This window comes from Dermacentor silvarum, chromosome 10 (genome assembly GCF_013339745.2).
Source record: "Dermacentor silvarum isolate Dsil-2018 chromosome 10, BIME_Dsil_1.4, whole genome shotgun sequence".
NCBI lineage: Eukaryota > Metazoa > Arthropoda > Arachnida > Ixodida > Ixodidae > Dermacentor > Dermacentor silvarum.
The window spans coordinates 17352319-17375143 of record NC_051163.1 but is presented as its reverse complement, the minus strand read 5'-3'; the positions used below and the strand labels follow the sequence as shown (position 1 = coordinate 17375143).

At 45.8% G+C, this 22825-nt stretch overlaps 2 protein-coding genes across 2 annotated transcripts in view; both read left to right on the top strand.

Annotated features, from left to right (window-relative positions):
* Positions 1–13096, top strand: part of LOC119466659 (uncharacterized) — a 54268-nt gene extending 41172 nt beyond the window's left edge. The window contains exons 3-5 of the mRNA XM_049657481.1: positions 10526–10636; positions 11643–11849; positions 12972–13096. Coding sequence (XP_049513438.1) covers positions 10526–10636; positions 11643–11849; positions 12972–13096 — 443 coding nt within the window. The remainder of the gene's footprint in view (positions 1–10525; positions 10637–11642; positions 11850–12971) is intronic.
* Positions 13097–13130: 34 nt separating this feature from the next.
* Positions 13131–21907, top strand: LOC119465953 (uncharacterized). The gene is made up of 5 exons (XM_037726434.2): positions 13131–13426; positions 13916–14209; positions 14992–15318; positions 16141–16461; positions 20273–21907. The coding sequence occupies exons 2-5, from the start codon at positions 13990–13992 to the stop codon at positions 20515–20517; spliced, it is 1113 nt and encodes a 370-aa protein (XP_037582362.1). The 5' UTR covers positions 13131–13426; positions 13916–13989; the 3' UTR covers positions 20518–21907.
* Positions 21908–22825: the final 918 nt, after the last annotated feature.

Sequence of the window (22825 nt, the reverse complement as noted above, 5' to 3'; positions counted from 1 at the left end):
TGCGTTGGAAAATGTGGCCCGACTATTACTAACTGAATGAACAAGCGTGGTGTGAGCGCGCACAAACAAACATGAATAGATCCCACTGAATGACTGCAGACAACGACTGTCAAAACGCTGGCAGCAAGCGCAAACGCCGCAGCGTCGAATGTACGTGCGGTCTATCGCTTCAACGGAAACTGAGCGGCGAATGCACGGCGCATAAGGTCAGAGCCGTGGGGAGATAAGAGACGGTGCGGGCGGAGCGACGAGCGCGGTTGTTGGCAGAGGAGAAGTGCGCTCCCCCCCCCCCCCCCCCCCCGCTCCCTCCGGCGCTGGCTTCCCGCTTCCTTGCTTGCGAGTGGGAGATTGAGTGCGTTCGCCGCTCTCCGTGACAGCGCGTGTCCCCGCACGCTTCCGCTCGGGCATACGGCGCGCGGCGAAGATTTTATCTATAGGGAACCTCACGGCGACGGCGACGCCGACGGCAGAAATTCGGTTGAAGTGTCCATATAATTGCTATCGCAATAAAAGCGGCGAGAGGGCCTAGAGCGCGAGGACGGAAGAGTAGGGTGCAGCGGAAATATGAAGCGGAAAGCGGAGGAGGATGTGGCGAAAGAGTGGGGAGGAGAGTGGAGTGCCGGCGGCGACCGGGCATGCGGCCAGCGCAGAAGCAAATCGCTGGGGTGTGCTTCAGACCCACCGCGCATGCGCTACCTCGCCTGCGGCTCCGCCGTCGCTTGAAAATGCGCTCCGCCTGCTTTCTGAACAGTGAGCGACGCAACCGGTGGAAATGCTTCGTCTGCCGCTGCTGCTAAACGAGTTGCCCGAGCAGAGGCTCAGCGCCGCCGCCGAGAGCACCCTGTCGTTCAGAATCCAATCCTTTGCCACAATACATCGCGAATTCAAAACACCTAAGCAGTGGTGCTCAAAATTCGCATGAGGGAGTATCGTAACCGCGTGTAAAAATATTTTTAGAAGTTTGGTGCAAGTTACGTGGGACACCCTGTGTGTATATGTATGTATATGCACAATGCACTTACTGCCTACAAAAGTATACGCTGACGAAAGTGACAGTATTAAAATTATTTAAATAGTGAAGTGTTAAGGGGCACGACGCCGTGGTGGACGGCTCGGGATGTATTTTGACCGCCTAGTGCTATTTAACGTACGCGTAAGGCACGGCATACGAGCGTTCGTGCTCTTATGTTTAGGCGCTGGTTCAAGAACACCATTCAGGCGGTCAAAATTAACCCGGAGCACCCCACTACGGCGTGCCTCGTAATCAGATCGGTGTTTTGGCACGTAAAACCCCGGAATTTTATTTTATTATACTCAGGGCATAACATGGTTGACCCTGTCGCAGTCATCTCACTACACAACTGCATGTATTCAGTGAGCAATATGCGTGGCGCTTTCCTCACAAGTGCCTTCCTATCCTCTTTATTTATCCTCTGACTATCCTCTTTATTTCTTTATTTCAATTAGTAAGAACACGTAATTTCCCCTATGTTGTCCTTGGTGTCTGTTTGCTGGCTTATAATATTCCTATCTTCGAAGCACTTCAGAGAGGCATGCAGCCCACAACAGCGCTTGGACTAGTCTGCTTATTAAGTGCCCGTCACCGTTAGGATGACCACGGGTGCAACAGCTTCCTCTATTAGAGGAAGTACCCGATTCTCGCGAGATTGCCCAGCTACTGGGTGTTTGTGTCATCTCTCGTGGATCCCGAAGCCACCAGTTTTGCATATACGGACTCGCTCTGCGATATGTTCTTGCTACGGGAGCCCTATCTGGACTGCGCCTAGCGTGGACATGAAACAGATCTCCATATTGATCTTGGAGCTCTGGCTGGTCGCTAGTTCTCGGCTCCTCTCCCTCTTATTGATCGCTTCACCAGCAGGAGAGCAGTCACTTCCTAGAACAGCCGTTGCAGGCGTGTTCGTGTACACAAGCTGCGCATAGGGACGTCCCGGATAAAAGGTGACATTGACGTCAATTATTGAAGAATTTTCGAAGCTGAACTGTGACGTTCTCGGGAATTGAAACGTATACTTTCTCACCAAACTAGAATGAAAAGTAAGCGATACGTGATTGGCGTGGGCCCGAAAATAATTTTACAGCTGAATTACGATTGCAAAGGGCACACCAAATTATCCTATTTCAGGACTGATTACAGCTGAATTTTAAAACGAAGGCATCTGCAATAATTCATTTCCGTTAGAGATCTGCTAAGACGTCACATAAAACACCCTTTTACTTTCTCCTTTTTTTTCTGTCAAGTAGATACGTTCACCTTCTCTTGGTTCGAATACTATATACAGGGTGTTTCACCGAACACTTTCAGAAGTTTTTAAAGGTTGCCTGCGGCAGATAGCACAATTCTAGTTCATGAACTGGTGTACTCGAAGAGGCGGACATTACTTGCACAAACATTTAATTGCATAATCGACTAACTAACAAAAAACACTAGTTCAGTTTCTAAGTAATTACCTTGTGGCCCATATTGCAATTTACAAATTCTATCCGTGAAGTTCGCAAGGCGGATCCACTTGGAACGAATTCTCTGGATGACACCAGTTTCGAGATATTAATTCCCGAAGTTTGCGGAGAAATGCATTCACGTTCCAGTAAACAAATCGTCGTTCTATGCATTCAAGCACTAAAGTAACCTGAATGTGCAGTGCATTTCTCCGCAAACTTCAGGAATTAATATATCGAAACTGGTGTCATCCTGAGAATTCGTTCCAAGTGGATCAACCTTGGGAAATGCACGGGTAGGCGTGGCCAAGGCGATAGTATCGCGGAAGTGAATCGTCGCAGAATACGTCCCCTGATCCCGACGTCCAAAAGAACACTCACTATGGTTCGGCAGTTTGCAGATTCTGTAGCCTCGGGTGTAAGTGTGAGTGGTGAGGAGTTCAGATTTCTTTTCTGCTAGTTTCCGACCAAGAAGCGGTCTCAAGTGCACTGGATATTCCGGCGACGGCAGATGCTCGACAACTGCCTTAACTGTGGCCTGAATTGCGTTCAATAAGGAATAAGATGCTCAGAAAGGCCGTATCAAAGCGAGACTCACCGGACAACTACAATCATTGGGTGATAGTCACGTGTTTAGAGATATTGCTGCAGTTTTTGCGCGATGTTTCCTTCTCACAATATGCTTCCCGCCCAGTCCTCCGAAAAAAAAGCAGTAAAAAAAAAAAAAGAAAACGCGATGATCTCTTCTGCACGACGACCAGGTAATGACACTTTTCGGAACGGTGTGAATGGACATTATCGTAAACCGAAATAATCCATTACAATTACTCCTGTCAAGCATTCATGTTTTAAAATAGAAAAGATCATAGCTAACTGGTGTTTCGAATGTGCGTCATTCTGGCTAATTGCGCCCACGTGTGGCGTTCTAATTTCGGAAGCCACAACGCACGCCGTGCCGAAGTCGTAAAAGCAAGAAGGCGAAAACCAACGCTGCACCTCGTTTTGAGTCACGCTTCACTGCATGTAGCGTTCCGCTTCCGCAAAACGCAACAATCCGGTTATTGGAGAATTCTCAGTTCCACAGGCGGAGCTGTCAAATGGCTTTACGAAAGAACTGATTTTACCCCGTTTCAGCGGTAAAAGTTAACATGTCGCGTGCATACAAAGTTGCGAAACTTTATTGCGTCCAACGTTTGCGTCCAGCGTCAGCTTAAAATCCTGATCGCAGCTTAAATGTTAACAACCATGGCAGCAGAGTGTTTGCGCTGGTATGCTTTATGGGGTAGCCGGGACGAATGTGGTCGGTGAAGCCTTGCTGAAACTTTCGACGTGTGCACAGTCCTGGTAATTAGAATCAGAATACCGTATTTTCGCGCGTATAACCCGCCTTTGCATATAACCCGCACCCCTAACTTGGAACTCCACAAAAAAATTTTAAAAATAACCTTACCTATAACCCGCACGCTTATCCGAAAAAAAAATGAGTACTGGGAAGTTACAACTACGTGCATTCATCGTTTCGTTTTCAAAATAAATTTACTTGAAAACGACCGCCGCAACGTTGCCAGTGCTGTCGTCCGATTCACTGCTGCCATCCGAGGCTTCATCGCGGCTCTCTATAGCGTAATCGTATTCGGAACCTTCTAAGACGTTGCTTAAGGCACGTGAGCTTTTGCGCACCATATCGGCCCGGATCGCCCCCTCTCCCCCCGCCCCCCTCCCAGGCATCTACGATCCACTGGCACAGCAGTGCAATACCTGGCCTTCAAACGCGTCCTGTCGGTGTGAGGCACGTGGGCCTTGAACGGCCTATTTCGACATAGGTCGAGTGGTTGGAGCATGGATGTCATGCAACCAGGTATTATGACAAGGTTTGTGCCGTTGTCAGCGAGGCGAGGTTTCACCGCGCCAGTGCAGTGGCCTCGGAAGGACTCCATCATCAGCATCGACCAGCGTGCCAACAATGAGACTGGTCTTTTTTTTTTTTTTTTCTCAAATTGTTCGAACCCAGTCACTGGCGAGGTAACTGTTCATCCTCGAATTGGCTTCCGCCCGCACAACAATTCCTGGGGGCAATGGTGTACTTGGCAGAGTTTTTGGGTTTGAATATCAACATACGGGCGCAGTTTGGTGCCGTCGGCCGAAGCACACATCACTGTGCAGCCAAGCTTGGTGTCTCCGCCAGTGAGCACGCTAACAGATTTTGAACCTTTTCTTTTTTTTTTTTCCAGAGTCGTGTCCATCGGCATCTCTAAATATGCTGGAGTTCGGTGAGCATTTCCTACCTGTGATAGCAAATAAATGTGTGCTCTTTCCTAGGTTCGATGACGTAACGTTGAAATTTGAGCAGTTTCTCCTCGTAAGCTTCGGTAAGCCGCTGGCACATGGTAGTTCGCCGCCGCCGCATCGAAAATCCATGCCTGGCCATAAAGCGCCGCAACACCATCCACGGCTCGCACGAAACCCGGCTCAGCTTCAGGGCTTCACCTGCACTATCTCTGTCGACTCCTTCACTCCTCAATGAATTTGGCAAGCTACGTCTCGAACGGGGGGTACGCGCCAGTATTCGGACCGCGGAACGCTCGCCTGCCCTTGTTCGCAGTTTCGAGAGACTCATTTTTTTTTCTACCGCCGGTCGCGAATCCAGGACTCAACGAAGTCATGATTTCTCGCAGCAGTTCTGTTGCCGATTTTTGTAGCGTTAGCTACACTGGCCTAGCCAAGCCCGTTTCGCGCGGCCCACCAAGAGCCGTGCTGCGCATGCGCAAGGATCAGTGATGTCACACGGCTTGCGCACGGGAGCCACCGGAGCCGGCACCTCTCGCGCACTCCGCCGCCGCCACGCGCGACTCACCGCCGCCGGTTTGCGCATTCCAGAGGAGTGACGTCGTAGCCGTGGTAGACGCACTGGCGCCGGCGCGTGCTCGCTGCGCAGTCGCCGTCTGATACTGCGCTGGAGCCGCTGCGCTTCTGATTGGCGTTTGTGTGTGTCATTGGAGCAGCAGTAAGCATGACAATCAAGCTAATCCTTGACAATCTAGACAACCAGGAAAGCTAAGAATAATCAGCTGAACCTTTGCTAACGTACGTATATCCTGGCATAGCCGAGCTAAGCCACTGCAACATTTTTTTTTTCAGCAGCGGCTGCAATCTTTAGTTTCTCTTTCACTGTGAAAGATTGCCGCCGAGACGCACTCATGATGCCTAAACAAGGCTGGCTAACTGTGCAAACTGGGCGTCCAAGAAAGGGCACCTGACTCGTGCAAAAAGGGTCTTACCAGACTATGGATGTGGATCTGGCTATGTTATGAACTGTGTTGGCCTCTTATTTACTTAACACACGTCAATGTCGATAGGGATGCGGACACTGCATGGCAGGACGCGCGTTGCCGTGAAGCCGACCTCGCCCCCCCCCCCCCCTCCCTTCACGAATATTCGCAGATAACCCGCACCCCACTTTTTAAAGCAATTTCTTTCAATTTTTGGTGCTGGTTATATGTGATAAAATACAGTACATTTAGTCCTGTAGATATTCGCACGAAAATGCAAAACACTTACGCAAAGAAAGGTCCCGCAGTTCTAAACTGAATTTGGACTTCGTGTGCATGATAAAAGAAAAGTAAATCAACAGTGACGCGCAACACTTGTAAATGTGAATATTAATTATTGTCAGCAAAAGAAAAGAAAGGGATCACATTGCAAGGTATGATTGAGCATGAATGAATTATTGCAATAGTAAATTATAAGAGAAACATTAAGCCCAAATTGTCATTACAGATAATCATCGGTGTTCCAGCAGGACAAAAAAAAAGAAAAAAGAATCAAGACACGCGACATATCTGATATACTGCGCACATAAATAATAAATAGAACGTTGGGGAAGATTAAAATTAGTTAGGAGTAGCTACATATGCAAATTTACGTTTGTTTCATGTGTGTGCCTGCTTGAATAATGTGAAATAATCATAGCGTATTCCATATAGCGATAACATTAAAGAATATGCCGATTGTGTGCGGTATTTGGTCCGTGTCTACAGGAAAATGAATGTAATGTCTGCAAGTCTTGCAAGCAGAACTGCTCAATGATAAAAATGCAAGAACAGTAATGCGTATTTATTTAGACAGCTGTTTATGCATTTCCACTTGATTTCGTGGCCCGACGGCATGCACGTTGTAGCTCTGCCGTCAACGCGGCAAGCTCTGCCGCGTTGACGGCAGAGCTGCAACGAGAATAACGGCGACAACTACGAAGTTAAAAGGGACTCTTCCGTGCAAATTAATTTCCTGCTGGTAAAGATATATGAACATTCCATTACGTATGTAAAATAAAGAACACAGAATGACACAGAGCACCCAAAGGTGGCACAGCACCAATTCATTCTGGAAGGCTTTTGACTGATGAATTGCGTTTTGAAAAAAAAAAAAGAAGAAATACACATTGAGAAAGTCTGTTCACTGCATTCAATTCTCACACGTTTAAACAATGGTAAGTTTGTTGTAAAGCGCAGTCTCGTTTCATTAAGTCTAGACATTGCTGTGTTCTCATGTAAAATGCATTAGGGGCACAGCCTCCGTTGTGCACCCCTTTCCGAAAGTATAGGGGACTATCCCAACACTCTAGGAGGAGGGCATAGCCCTGGCAGCACACCGATTTCTTTATTGAAATACGTTAGAAACGCAGAAACGTTGCTTCGGTTTGTTCCTTTGTCACTGCTTGCTCACACTGCTTCCATCACTGTCGTTGTGTAAAGGCGAAGGGATTGCCCCGCGTTGCCAGCTGTGCCTGGCAGCGGCCGGCGAAGTCGGTACGCTACGCCGGCAACGCCAGGATCGACGAAAATTTACCCCCTCTATAGTTCGGTGCATGGAACGCAACTCGCAGCAGCGCGGTGATCAGCTGCTCAATGCCCGCGCACAACGTTCAGCGCCCATGCTCAAGTGCGTGGCTATGGGCGCTTTTTCGTTTGACGATGGCGTAAACTATATCAGCACAATCTCTTCAATGCGCTCGAAACGTAAGCCAGCATGCGGCCTGCGAACCAAGACGGCGCGGGATGCGCTCTGTGTCTGGCAGCTCTGGCGCGAGATATGATACGCTCTATCCCTGCGCTAGCCACGCCAACCCGCGCAGAATGCGGCCAGTGAAGCTGGCTGCGCAGTGGCGCTAGACTGTAGAGCGTGCGCTTTGCGCCGGCGTAGCCAAACTGCGCCGTGCGTGGCGTGGACGCCGGACTACATCCGCGCCTTAAAAGCCGATTGGTACGTCACCATCTTTGACTTTTTGTTATACTGTTTCATACGTTAAAGGTGTTGCAACTGTGGGCCGCGTTATACGCTGTACCCATATAATCACTGAATGTATTGCCCAAGATCGTTTATCGTAGTAACCTGAATAAGTAGTGCGGTTAACCTACGTCGGTCCTCATCGATTAGTACGTTTTCGCTTAACGCGCAGCGGCTATTCCTCCGTAGATAACAGCTATAAGCACAAGCCCTTGTTTACAGCCGACAGCCCTCAAAGCAGGTCGAACGTCGATAAATGCTCATCGCGACCTGTATTGTTTGATGTTGGCTTTTCTGATGCCGCGGAAAGTAAGCGTATGTCCAGATCGATGTCGTTCTTCTTTCTTTTCTTACAGAATATATTATTGCAGAAATAAGCAAAGCAAATACTCTAACCAGTCTAGTTATGCCTTGAATTGTGACAGTAACATCGACATAGGCTGGCTTCTAAACAAAAGATTACGGTATGCACTCGGAACGTATTGCAACGTGCCTGTAGTCATAATGGAAATCTGAGCCCGGAATAGTTTTGGTGATTTGATGGTGCAGTCGTATGTTTGCGCATAAAGGAAGAGCAGTGGTCGGATAGCTTCCATAGTGATAATGATCGGAAAGAGAAACATCACTGTGTAATGTGTCTTGCGCTCTTAAGGACATACCTGCAACTTCCTGACGAGATGGCGTGATTTGTCATTGTTGACAGCAGGCTGTCATGGTTACGTGGGCCCTATTGTTTTATTCCTGTCCAAACGGAATCGTATAGCCCGCAGACGAAAACGGAAATTTTGATGTTGAGTTGCGTTAAAAGTTAAGTATGTATGGTAACGAGGCGTCTGTGACTTCCGGGACTTTCTTTTGGGACGTTAGGGCGTAAGTGCAACAGGCCAAGTTGAAAATGGTCGCCGACGATTACGATACTGCCTAATGTAAAATCTGAATGCAGCTCTGTACGTGTTTTCATTTCGCAATATGTCGAGGCAAAGAATTTGAGAGAGACACGTAGCAGAGTCGGCGATCATCGAAAATCTGGTCTTCGAGTCAAGCGCGTCGGCTTTTATATATGACTCGTCAAAGGTTCCAGTGTAATCGCTGGTGCGCGCGTGGCTTCCAGAAAGTACTACACTATTTGCGTCGCGGATACAATCAGATTACAAAAAAACCTTTGGTGACAACAGCCAGCGGATAGTGCTGTCGATAACGTTCGAGAAACTTCTGATACATGGAGGCTCGTCGCGCGTCGATGGATAACGTTTAACACTTGTGAGCCGGTCAAAAGCAGTGACCGAAGAAAGATAAACAAGTTTTCGGTGAACAGACGACGGCGCGCCGTACTTGGGCGTCATCTCGTCGCGGTCGTCACCGCAGAGCGTCTTGAGCGGCACTACTCTTTGCTTCTCACGCTTTCGCCATACCCTCCTCCTCCTCCGTTTTCCTCCTCATGCTACCACTGCACCCTCCTCATCGCGCCCTCTTCGCTCTCGCCGCTTTTTTCATCCCCCGCTGTGCTCCGCGTTCGCTCTTTGATCCGCTGCGCTCGTTCGCTCGGTTACGCCGGGAATGCCGACGTTCGACGCAGAAACGGGTGCCTAAAAGCTGCGCTCTAAACCGGCGATGATTCATATGTGCATCGATTCTGACGCAACATGCGTCGAAGTTACACCCCAGGAGGCTGCCGGAGCGGCTGCAGGAGCAAGAGAAAGTCTGCAAAGCACAGCTTTCGAGCGAACAAATGTAACAGGGAGCGACAACTTCTATTTATGTGATTAACACTATTAGAACAATGACATTCCTTGTTTCAACATTATTGATCAGTTCAAGTTTTTATTGTTCTGTGAACCACTGTCTGGTTTTGATTTCTGTATAAGACATATGCCCGATGTTTTAGTCCGATGAATTTCCTTTCACTACATCTTCAGCATATCATTAAAGCTTGCCTCTCCCTCCGTCCTGCTCACTATGCTTAATGTATTCAAGCTTGCTGGTTGCATAAGCATCATATTAACAAACCTTATGCAACGTAAGCTAGAAGGGACGTTTGGTTGGCGTCAAAGAGGCTGTGGTGGCTTTGAAGTACAGTGCTTACACAGACGCATAAACATATCTCGCTATGTTTCTTGTGCAAGATTTGTCTGGTATTGACTGTGCACCGCGCGTTAGAACCAAAGCGAAGAGTGCGTAAGAAATGCCGCTGAAAAAAAAATCGAAGTTATGAGGCAGAATATTCGCCAAGTTTCGGTATAGAGCAATTCTTAATGTGTCAGTGGTCGTACTCCAGCTAGCCCATGGTTATTGCTTTCTTAGCTACGGCCAATGTATTGTACGATCATGAATAGGGTCCGCAATTCAACAGCTTTGTCAGTTTTATCACCTGTAGGGAAGAAGAGAGACGCTAGTAGATTCAGCGCTACTGGCTCTAAACGCTAGTGGGTTCGAGCGCTCTCGCTCAGCAACGGCTCTCGTGCTGGGAAGCTGTGACTGCCCTGCCCGTCGACGTTGCGCTGCTCCGAGCTCTTCGAAATAAACACCTTTAGACACCTATTAATCTGATATCACGTTCAATTTAAAGCTTGTCGTTCCGAAAAAGATTAACTAAAGTTTCTTGGCCTTCATTTAATCAGTGGTTCACTTCGTACTAATCTGTCAGTATCTACCAGAATAACCTGTCACTTCTGGCGGATACTCGGGCGTTCCCAACGAAGCTTCCCTCAGAAAAAAAAAGAGAAATGAAAGTCCCCTTCTCTCATTATTTCAGTTATAACTTTTTTTTTTTGCTTTCTCTCAGTTCCCCAAGAACCACCTGTCCTGATGGACTCAAGGGGCGTCATTTTAAACTCAACGGCGGGACCATACTCGGAGGGTGACATCATACGCTTGACATGTTCTGTGTCAGCCAGTAAGTGCTAACCCTTTGACTTTCCGTCTCAAAGGTTAAGCGATGCTTACTTTGCCAAAGGGTCATGCGAGTCTCGCACGCTTACAGCATTACAAATGCAGTGATACTTCGCTCAGGTACTTCCATACCATCGTCTTTGTTCAGAATGTGACCCAATTTAAGTTTTCCTGACACCAATTGCTTAGGGTCTGACCGGTGCGCTGCAATATTTTGAGCATAAACTCCATGCCAGTACACTTCTATGAGATATTATGCGAGTTTCAGAGGTAACACCATTTCACGGCAATTAGTTCTGACCTCACATTTATGATTACAGAAACAGCAACAAAGAATTTGAAGGCTTAATGAGCTAATCCCGCTTAAAATGTTTATGGAATTCCTTCAGCAACATCCTTCATTTTTTACATGTTCCAAAAGAAGTAAATGACAACGTACGTAACGACAGTGTGCAATGGTGCGCAAATTGTAGTACCTTTCAGCACTTTCACGATGTCCCTTACATGGCGATGATGAAAATCGAACGTACATTTTTTTTCAGTTGAAGTGTAGCATTTCAGAAAAAAATATCGTAACTTTAATCACTAATGCCTCACATGAACAGAAGCCGCCGAAGAGAACTAGCTTGCAATTCTACACGATGCCGTACTTCAAGGTAACAATACGCCCAAAGACTTTGTTGGCGGATTAAATTATTTCTGTGCGTTTTTATTTGAGCATTACAGATGGAAACCATAAAATCGCATTAATTGGAGCGTTAGTTCAATACGAACGGCAGTTATCAACGTGACGTGATCTTATTCAGGAGCAGCGACACGTTATGACTGGTTCTGCATAACTGTTGAATCTCTTCTAATGCTCACTGCGCTATATTTGTTGACATGTCTAATGAAACAAGTACGAAAAGCTCAGTGCTTGGGAAAGTGATTTCACGTCCACTCAGCGTCACAGATGTGCGAGTGATCCGCGTGGTTCGACGTGCATTGTAGGCTTGCGATTGTTTTCGCAGCCGACCACAAGGTGACGCTAGCTTGGCGGCGCGACGGTGAACCACTGGACTCGCCACTGGGTACCGTGTCAACACCTGGAGGCCGAAGGATGATTGTCCTGACACTGGGTCCTCTGCGTCGAGAGCACCTGTTTGCCAACATCAGCTGCCTGGCAACGAGCGACGTCTCAATGCCCGCCGAGAGTTGGGTGCTCTTGGACATGTATCGTAAGTACGTGTGACTGCCGAAAGCAATTCGTGTGATGCGCACAATTCAGCCGCTTTCTAAATATTTAGCCTCGTGAAACTGTTACATATTACACGAGTACCACCTGAGATAATTGGTCATTCAAAGAGCTTTAGATGGTGTTTGTTCGTTAAGGTAGGGATCATGCAACTTGTATTATTTATTTATATTATTTATTAATTAATAAGTAATATAAATAAATAATACAAGTTGCATGATAACAACATAGCTCACATAACAATTTGGCTCATTACGACCTACGAATGTCGCTTTGCATGTATTACGCACACAATATATTAGAAAGGCGATACACTAAGCAGGTAAGCTTGATCAGCGCCGGGAATCAGTCTCCCGGTGCTGTTATAAGGCGAACGTACTTCTCCCACATGCTTACAATGATAGAAACACTTTGTATTTTCATAAGTTCCACAGCTGTCTTTTTAAGTGGTTCAGTTAACAGTGAGCATCAGTGCACTATTTCATCGTAACTTGCGCGAGATAGACAAAGGGTCATAACAAGGGATGTGCCGAACAAAGCCCTAGCCTCTCGTTGAAATAATTTTCCTTTGTATGCTCTAGTTTAAATGAACAACACGAAAGTAGGACGAAGTCCGGGTAGATTGGTTGTGGGAAACATGCTACGAACTCAAACGGCACGCAAATAACACATTCGACTGCCTCTTCGTGTATCTCTTTCAAGATTGGGCAAAACTATTATTTTTTATAATTTCAGTGCTTTGTGTTTTGCACCACTAAGGCTAAAACCATCAAAGGAGGCAGCGCCGCTATCACGTGTCTCTTGCTCAAGAATTTTGTAAAGTTTGTTGCCTCCTTCATTTCTTTCGCACCGTTATTTGTCTTGTTCGACACGTTCACTTACAATGTTGTAATCGTTTACAAAACACGACAAAGCAAACTTTCACTGTTTAGCCCTTATAGTGCATCTTTCTACATGTTATCTTAGAACTTTCGTACGGCATTGACTGACTGTTAATTCCACGGACGAAACTGTTGACATACGAACGACACATACGTCATAACGGCTCACAAACCCTGCCTATATTCGTACTCTTACGCCGGTCTTTTCAGTGTCTCCTACAAAGGTTGCTTTGTGGAGCTGGTCTTACGACGAGAGAACGGCCTCCGGTTGGTACATGGTAGCTCCGGCTATGGCTACGACCACGTCTTCAAGCGAGCCTTCGTCTCCATTATCGGCTCGGCCGGTTGACGCAGCCTATTCCTACGGCCTAGAGGCTTCTGTTCCGTTATCTACGAAGAATTCGCAAGGGGATCTGACACCGGACTTCTACGCACCTCGTAGCTTCGAGTGCGCGGTGACCGGCAGCCGTCCACACGCCAACGTCACGTGGCTCCTGGATGGTCGCCCATTGGACGAGCACCTCAGCACCACTCGCACTGACGGCAACGTAACGACAAGCGTGCTTCTTCCTGCCGCCTCTAAAACACGCGGGAAAGCTGCTCGAGTGTCGTGCTACCAACGATCGTCTGCGGCGTGGCCGTGCCATTTTAAGTCGCTACTTGGCCGTTAATCTATCCGGTGAGTGAGACATGAGATTTCTAATTAGACTAAAACAGCGTTACTCAGTGCCAGAAATTTATACAATTTCTTTCAAGCATCCTTTCTTCTTTGTTTCGTGCCACCAGTAGGTCTGTAATCAATTGCTTCTTTGTGCATTTTAAAAATTTGCTATAATTTCTGTATTATTGCCACAGAAGTTTACGAGTGCAGTATAAATTCCGCACCATTTCCTTAGAAACTGTTCTGAAAACATAATTTTGTAGCGCGTATTTTTATTTTTTTCCCAAAAGGAAAGGAGTAGTATTACCCAGTTCATTGTCGGTTGCTGCGTGCAGGTCCTTCGTTTTCTGCCAATCTTTGGGAAATTACGAGTCACGCCTAATGTTTTGGCCCGTTCTACATTGTTTTTCGTTCCGTTATTGTTTAATGCTTTCAGCGTTGATAGGAGGTTAGCCCATCGTTCCTTTTACGACCACTTCTCTTTCCTATGTGGAAATACTGATGCAGATAAACCGGAAGTTAACCTCAAGCTAGGAGCCGGGCTCAACGCCAGCCATATTACTGAGGGCACCGACGTCTACATGGAGTGTGCAGTCCTGGCAGCGTCTAAAGTCAGCGACGTCACCTGGCGCCACCAGGGGCGTGACCTGGCACCCGCTCCGGCTGAAGGCACGCTGATAACGTCGCGATACCTCGTCATCCAGCGCGTCACCCCGAGTCACGCTGGAAGCTACACGTGTAGGATCTCCAAAACAGGGGACGACTACGTCGAAAGCGCACCGTTCCATCTTCGTGTTCAATGTAAGCACTCGCATGGTGAATCAAGCCATTTGTGTGTCGTTCGCGTTTCAACGTGATTTTGCGGTTGGGCGTGCCATCCGTTTAAGAGTGAGCCATTCGGACAAGAGCGTGAGGGTATGGAAAGGAAACAAATATCTTGTATGACAGATTGTGTGTGTGTGCTTATAAATGTGCAGATGCAGATTGTGCGTTCTACTCAACGTAAGTTTTGCTGCGAACGACCTTTCTATGCGTCCAGAATATATTGTGTTTGCGTTTAATATGGTATGTTGTATGCGTGGCGTTGTGCTGCTTAGGCACTAGGTAGAAGGTTCGATTCCCGACCGCGGTGGCCGTATACCATTATAAAAGCTGCACAATAGTGGTAGGAGGACAGAAAGGAAAAATGAACGAACACAAGCGCCGTGTTCGTTCGTTAGTTCTTTCAATCCTACGTCCTCTATTCCGTTGAGTTTATAATGAATTACCAACTAGCCCAGTCACACGCATGGCCACATACCGGTGGGCGCAGAACGCAAAAAACGTTCATGTGCTTACATTTCGGTACACGTCAAAGAACCGCAGGTTGTCAAAATCATTCCGGATACCTAAACTACGGCGGGTCACTTAGCCTGTGCGCTGCTTTGAATCTTTAAGCCGCACAGTTGGGTTGGATTGGTTATAATACGAGTATGCAAGAGATGTGGAGAGAGGGCATTATTCATAAGGTTAGGTAAGGAAGCATGTCGTTAGAAACAACTGCACTTTATTTCTACGCAAGTTTCATCTTTTTGCAATTTCAGACTCGCCGAGATGTGATCCAGACGCAGAGCAGACGATACAAGTGGAAAGAAACGCGACCATCAACGTTACCTGCAACGTTCGGGCTAACCCTCGTGATGGCCTGCGCTATTTTTGGCTCATCGAAAACGCCAGCAAAGTTCCGGAGCGCGTGAAGCACGATCTACAGACAGTGGACAAAAAACACGTTCCGAATCCGCAAGTGACGAAATCAAATCACCTGGAAATCATCGCCAACGCTTCGCTATTCAACGCTGCCCTCGCATGCTGGTCCGAGAACTCCGTAGGAATACAGAGAAGGCGATGCCGCTTCAAGTTCGTGCCTCTAGGTATAAAGTGACTTTTTCTTTTATTCATTGAATACATTGTCAGAATACTCTTGATGTACGTCTTCAACAGCATCAACATTCTGAAATCGATACAAGAGCTCGACGTTTGCGATTGATTTTATTGGTTCAATATGATTCTGTGTCGACAGATGTTTTCTTTAGAATAGCGTTGCGATGGCGGAACCAAAAATTTAAAAAATAAACATAAAGAAAAACAGATGCATGTTAGGAACCTGACGCAGCCAAAGTAAATTCGGGCAACCCACTACGATGTCTATCACAGGTGGCTGTGCAGGTTTCGTAGGTAAAAATCATTAGTTAATAGGAGAGCGCGCTGCGGTATGTATTCTATAATATTTTACAAAGTAATTTCTAAAGCGAAGGGATGACAATGAGGAACAAGCACACGCCACTTTTTTTCGATTGTGCGTGTTTGAGCCAGTCAGACCTGTACGAACCCATTATCACGTCCCTAAAAAGCGGCCACAAGATCGACGAAGCGCAAATTAACAGCGCGGCGAAGAAACGTGGGCAATAAAGCCTTTCTTTATTGTACTGTGTTCGAGCGTGCGTACATGAGCGTGTCAGACCTTGAAAAACCCCGTATTACGCCCACAACACGCGACCACAAGTTGTAAAAAGCGCAGATATGGCCTACTTAAGTAGCCCGTACCACTACTGACAGCGCGACAGGGAAACTTGGAACAACACCATTTTCTTCTCAACTGCTGTTCGCGCAGCCTTCTTTCGTTGTTAATTATAGTCAGGATAGGTAGATTTATGAAAGAGATACCAACTAAGCCCCAACCTTCGTGCTTGCAGGCGAAGCCTCGTCGTCCGGCATCATGTGCGTCGTGGGTAATTACACGGATACGTCATTTTCGCTGGTCTGCTCTACGCCTGTTAAAGAGAACGAGACGACGTCAGGACAGTACCGGCGAGTTTTGGTGGAGGTGTTTGACTCCGAGAGGAGGAACCACTCCGAACGGAGCTTCTGGAGCGCCGATTGGAGCGCTCCAATGTTCGTCACTGGACTGCGGCCTTCTACGGATTACTTGGTCGTGGTTCGAATGACTCCTGAAGCCAGCTACCGGACTTACGTCCGCACGCTTAGTCCGGCCCAGACGCTGAAGGAACGTGAAGGTGAGATGTTTTAACGGTCATCTCACTAGCTCGCGTTCATGTCTTTGTGCGCAGTAGATATCCCTTCCCCAACCCCCTTCTAGTTGACAGCGATCATTCAAGGACATACTGCGCACACAATGTGGTGAACTAGAAAGTCTACCACAGTAAACTCTACGCAGCCATCCACGCGTAAAGACATTTCGTGACATCAGTAAGCAGTTATATGCTACCGAAATCGCCGGTCTGCTACAAAGAGAACACACGAACGAAATGCTTCGGAAATCCGCACCTTCGATTTGTAACTAAGGACCTGAATCAAGATTTGAAAGAAAAAAAATTCAATTTCTTCAGCAGCATAGCACCGTACGAAAGAAATGAAACCGCGCTAGCTCTATTGTGAAAATTATGGCGAAGATCGCAGCAGACAGGGACAAGACAGATAACGAGCAGCTAGAAGCATCCACGTAGCGTTTGCCACATTTCGCCTCGAATGCATATTGCCAGCTTAGATTTTCTGCACTTTCTTTGAAGCCATGAAATGAACGGCATGCGTAAAAAGACTTTTTATCGTTGTTTAGTAGCTTAATTTGGCCTAACGGCAAGAAAACATTCTTTAGGGGGCGCCAGTTCTGGAGTTACAATAATAACTTTCACGTCTTCAATGCTTAACTGTGCTGCGACTATAGAGCAAGAAAAGTTTGTACTGGAAAAGCTTGTACTGTGCTGGATGTAAACATCTACAACGTAGCTAGTAATTATCGCGGAATAGTTGTGATTATATATGTACTCTGCCAAGTTATAAGGATATATTTTAAACAAGTCCTAAAGCATATAGCTTCGGGCTTTTTTCTTTCGAATTATTATTCCTCTTTTAACACGGGCGCGTCTCTGCTTGGCTGCAGCGATCAGAAATCTCCCCGTATTCACACAGAAACAAAATTCCTTCGGCAACACAAGAAAAGACGTACACTCTTTGTTAAAAGTATACGGGACATGATGCCGGCGACCATCTGGCTGACTGCAGGCTGTTTATAGCAGTTGCGGTATGCCATAACTTCCAACACATGGAAAATGTAAAAAAAAAATACCCTCGTTCTCGCTTTCCAGTGGTGTTGGGTGTCAGGAGCGCCACTGTAATCGCATTGCACAGGTGAACAAAATACGCGGACTAGCCTGTACATCTTCGACAAAGACTGCACGTACCCAGGCAGCTGCCATTGCGCGGCCAATATCTGATTCGTTGGGCCATGGCGGGATCATGACACGAAGCAAACAAAAACACCACTTTGTCCTGTCCTAACAGATAAGTTGTTCGTATTCAACAAGGTTATTAGTGAAAAATACGGGTGTTTTTTTTATACTGTACAGAATTCTTAAAAATTGCCTGTGTCAGATAGCGTATTTGCAATCCTTAAGTTGGACATTGTTCGCACGATAAATCGAAATGCATAATCGACTAATTAACCAAAGCTTACTAATTAACTGTTTCATTACTTACTTCACGGTAAATATTAAAATTGCCGAATTGTAACCGGTGAGTTTGCAAGGCATATCCACTTCAAACCAATTCTGAGGCTCGCATGGGTTTTGAGTTATACACCTTCAAGGTTTCAGTAATAATGCATAATTGTTCTATTTACTTTTTTTAACAAAACATTTTTTTTGCCTTGAGCACAAAAGTAACTGGAACGCCGATGTATTTGGTCGCACACTTTTGGGATAAATATCTCGAAACTGGTGACATCCTGAAAATTAGTTCCAAGTAGATAGGCCTTGCGAGCTCGCTGGCTGCAATCCGCAACTTGCAGTATGTGCCTCAAAGTAATAATTTAAATTGTTAATTAGTATTTTTGTTCATTAGTTAACTATTAATTTGATTTCCTGTGAGAACAACACCCGGCTTCTTGAGTAATCTATCTCAATGACTAGAATTATGTTGTATGCCTCAGGTGATTTAAAAAAAATTCTGTATGGTCTAAAATAAAACAACCGGTGTATATATTCCTAACCCACGGTTGACGTGCAGTTAATATGTAGATTGTCTAAGCTAAGTGTTGTTTTGGACAAGCTGGTGACCCGCGATAACCAATGAAAGCGCGAGCAAAAATCAAAAGAAACAAAAATGACGGAACGAGCGCTGTCCTATCGTTTTCTTTGTCTTTGACTTGCTCGCGCTATTATTCTGTCTCCGAGGTAAGCTCATAAGCTTACGTCACCATGTCTCCTCGTGCGCGACAGTCGCATTTTTTCTAAATTTGTATACTACGACTTCATCTAAGGGAGATGGTAACTGGGTACCATATAGTACCGTAACTCTAATGGTCACCTATCCGCGCTTTCACCTGGAGGGGGTGCGGTTATTTTTTGCGAAATAATTCATCGGGACAAACGACTGAATCCACGTTACACCTTGGCTAGCTGATTTCATTGAAGGAGAGATTAACCTGCGAATTCTTCGTGTGCAATGAACGGGACTGGTTCGTACACATTCTACTGTCTCCCGCTCTTTATGGCATACCAGTAAAAGATTCTGACAAAAAAAATACGAGTTGGTATCGCTGTACACGTTGTGCGTGTATACATTGCGATAAGTCAAGGATTTGTGACAGATGAAGATTAAGCTTGTACGGGAAGCACAGAAGCTACAAAGAAATGATACGAACACGTACGTGGCAACGAAAAAATAAAAAGGTGCACGAGGCCAACATAGCAGCCTTGTACTTGCTTTGATTCTTCCACGAGTCCGAACGCTGTTTTGTTGTTGTCGTTGTTTACCTTCTTTTGCAGTAAATTTCTGGTCTTTATTCATTTGTAACTTAAAATTATGGTTAAGCTGTTACATGTCCTTCGCTTATCACATTGTCTTATCTTATCTCTTATCGCTTATCACTTTCGTCATTTAAGACAAAAGTAGGAATGAAACAGTTATGTAGTCTGAAAGTAGGGAGAGCTGGGCGAGTTGATGTAGTAACATAATTATAAAACAGCGCCAGGCACGCAGACAGAAGAAACAACAGGACGGTTCGGAGCCTATCAACTGTAGTTTATTCAAGAAAAGCGAAATATAAACCTTTCAAAAAACGCCACCTGGCGGACATAAAACAAACTGCACGTGAAAACAAAAAGTAGAAAACATGAAAAGGGGTAAAAAGGGCATGGGTTCTGGCAGTACAAACAGGAAACAGAAGCGTACCGGCCTATTGTCTCGTTCCGCTGTCTACGTCTCCGGCACTGCTTTATAATTTTGTTGTAGTCTGCGATTTGTTCCTTCAATAAAGAAAAATATGAAAGAAGCTACTATAATTATTGTGGGTTATTTAATATGCTTATTTATAGTGTAATAAATAGTTCGAGATAATATGATTGAATTTTATTTAAATAGCTGACCAAAAAAAAAAAGGAAGAGCTTCGCCTGCGCATTTTTCTTTTAGTAGGCTTCACTGCAACATACAATGTGGGAAAGCCAGCTTGCAAAGACCAAGCTTACATCGATCCCCTTAACGTCGGCTTCCCTTTTAAACACAAATGTATTGCTTGCAATAAATTTTTCTATAGCAATATAAGCCATTTTATATAAAAATGAATGCCCTGGGACCTTTATTATTTTTGTTTGCTGTTGCCCCGAGGCGCGCGCGTGTCCAAAACGCATTAGGCAGGCTAAGTCCCAATTTGACCTTGGCTGAGCTTGAAGGTCATATTTACGGAACCAGGCGTTTTCTGGGTTTTTACTCGGAGTAGTAGAGCTATTCCTCGAAAAAACACATCTTACTTCACACTATTCTGCTAGCGTTTCATGTATGTGCTTACAAATTTGGCAACTCCTTTGCAGACGCGAAGAGGACTGCACAGCACGACCAATGGAGTCCAACACTGCGATTCGTGCTGATCACCTGCGCACTGGTGTCATTGTCGGTGGCATTCTTCGCCATCTGTATCGTGCACGCCTACAAGAAACGCTGGAAGAAGTCACGACGAGCGACATGCCAAGACAGTGTCAACATCAGGCCAGGCAGCAGGGATTCAATGTACATTCGTGACCAGACGTCGCACGTCGCTACAGCTGAACATTGTTGACAATAATGACGGGGAACTTGGCAAATCAGGGTTCAGATGCACAATGTATAGCTCAAAATCCAGAAATGTCTAATATAAAATACGGTTCCCTTCGAGAGCAGAAAAGTGTGTGGCCGATTGCTTTGATTTTGGCTCACGAGGTTTATTGTTCCAAAGAAACAGAGGCCCTGTAATATCACGCGCATAGGTCGGCAAAATAAACAGAACTCAACCATACTCACTCACAAAATATATATAGGTTCAATCTGGCTCAGAATCGCCGAAATCACTCAACTGGTCTCACTCGGAGTCAGACTCGCCAGAAATCCGACACACGAAGCCTACTCGGACTCAAACTGACCAAAAGCAGACTTGGATGATTAGTTCAGACATAAACTCACTATACATTTAACTCATCAGGCTCACTCGGACTCGAACTCTCCTAAATCAGACCTAGCGAGACTCGCTGTTGCTCCAGAGAAACTTGAGTTTGGCCTCATGAACAGCCTATATTTATGTTCACTGCAGGAGGAAGGCCTCTCCCTGCGATCTCTAATCACTCCTGTCCTTTGCAAGCTGATTCCAACTTGCACCTGCAAATTTCCTAACTTCATCACCCCACCTAGTTTTCTGCTGTCCTCGACTGCGCTTCTCTTCTCTTGGTATCCATTCTGTAATCCTAATGGCCCACCGGTTATCCATCCTACGCATTACATGGCCTGCCCAGTTCCATTTCTTCCGCTTAATGTCAACCAGAATGTCGTCTATCCTCGTTTGCTCTCTGATCCACACCGCTCTCCTCCTGTCTCTTAACATTAGGCCTAACAAGTTTCGTTCCATCGCTCTTTGTGCGGTCCTTAACTTGGTCTCGAGCTTCTTTCCTAACCTCCAAGTTTCTGCCCCATATGTTAGCACCGGTAGAATGCAATGAGTTTGGCCTAGTTGGTGTTTACTGCATGTCATGTTGTGCCATGTTGACCGCTGATAAAAGACGAGGACAGGGAAAGAAAAGCACGAAATGACGACACGGGAGGTGTTTGCTCGCTCACTTACCAAAAGCAGACTTACCCGGGCGCGCTCACACTCGGACTCACAGGTCGGTGAGAGTCTGAGTGAATCTGAGTGAGTCGACTCATGAGTTAGTTCGCCGTATGTGATAGGGTCCACGCATATTGCAAGTGGCATTTTAAGGTAATTGCTGGCAGGGAAGCAGAAGAGAAAATATTGCTTTCATCAGCCTGAAGCGAACAGCAGACACAGGCATTTATGGCATGTCTGCGATCCGCAGGCTTTAACACTACACAGAACGACATTGAACTACAGTGTCAAGGTGTCTGCAAAAGCACCAGTAAGCTCCCGCCGCTTTCGCCACCTGCGTATGTACGAACAGATTAATAAAGATGTGAAGGGCCAGTCAACCAGTGGTGCATTTGTCTTCATTGCGCTGCGCTGTGAACAGGTTGTACAGTTGTACCCGAGTATAGGCATTTCCATACTCGCATCATTACAAAATATAACCGGAACAATAACTTGAATACACTGACGACAGCAAATGAAAAGGACTGTAAATATTTTTGCACTATATTTAAAGTTTCGTGCTGCTTAAACTTCTAGGGGTAGTTGATTCCAAATTTGTGTCCCGCGAAATTCAATTATTCGCTTTCCATATAAATTACAGCATGTAGGTAAATTAAAATTGCCGTTTGATGCATGTCTCCCACTGAAGACACATTGGTCTATAAGCCGTCTTCAAGACGTCTTGACAAGATAAACAACACGTCTTGAAAACCATTTTAAACGTTTACAAGACGTCTTGGAGAGGTTCTGGCAAGATATTAAACACTTCAGGACATCTTACCAAGATTTTGTCGGATGTCTTAAAACGTCTTGTAGCCGTCTCTAAGACCGTCTAATGCACCGCCACATTTCGGATATCAGACGTTATACAAGACATCTTGTAGACGTCTTAATGACGGTTAGAAGACGTCCTGCAAGACATCTTGGGAGCGTTTTGAAAACGGCTGCAAAATGTTCTGCTGGTCGCTTTGAGGATGTCTTGAAAACGTCCTAAAATGCTTTAACCATCTACTGGTAAACTAAGGCATGGCCTTTCCTAGTCGCCCGTATTTACTAATTAAGCCCTAAGTTTTGTTTTACAGTATTTATAGTATTCACAAAAGATAGTCACAATGAAAATAAACTTAGACTAAAGTGCAGAGGACGTGAAATTTGAACACGACATAGGTTATTTCAACACAAAATGTATTCCACAAGGTTACCAAGTCTTCACTTCGAGGAAAAAAAGTGAAGAAACAAATAAGCAATAAAC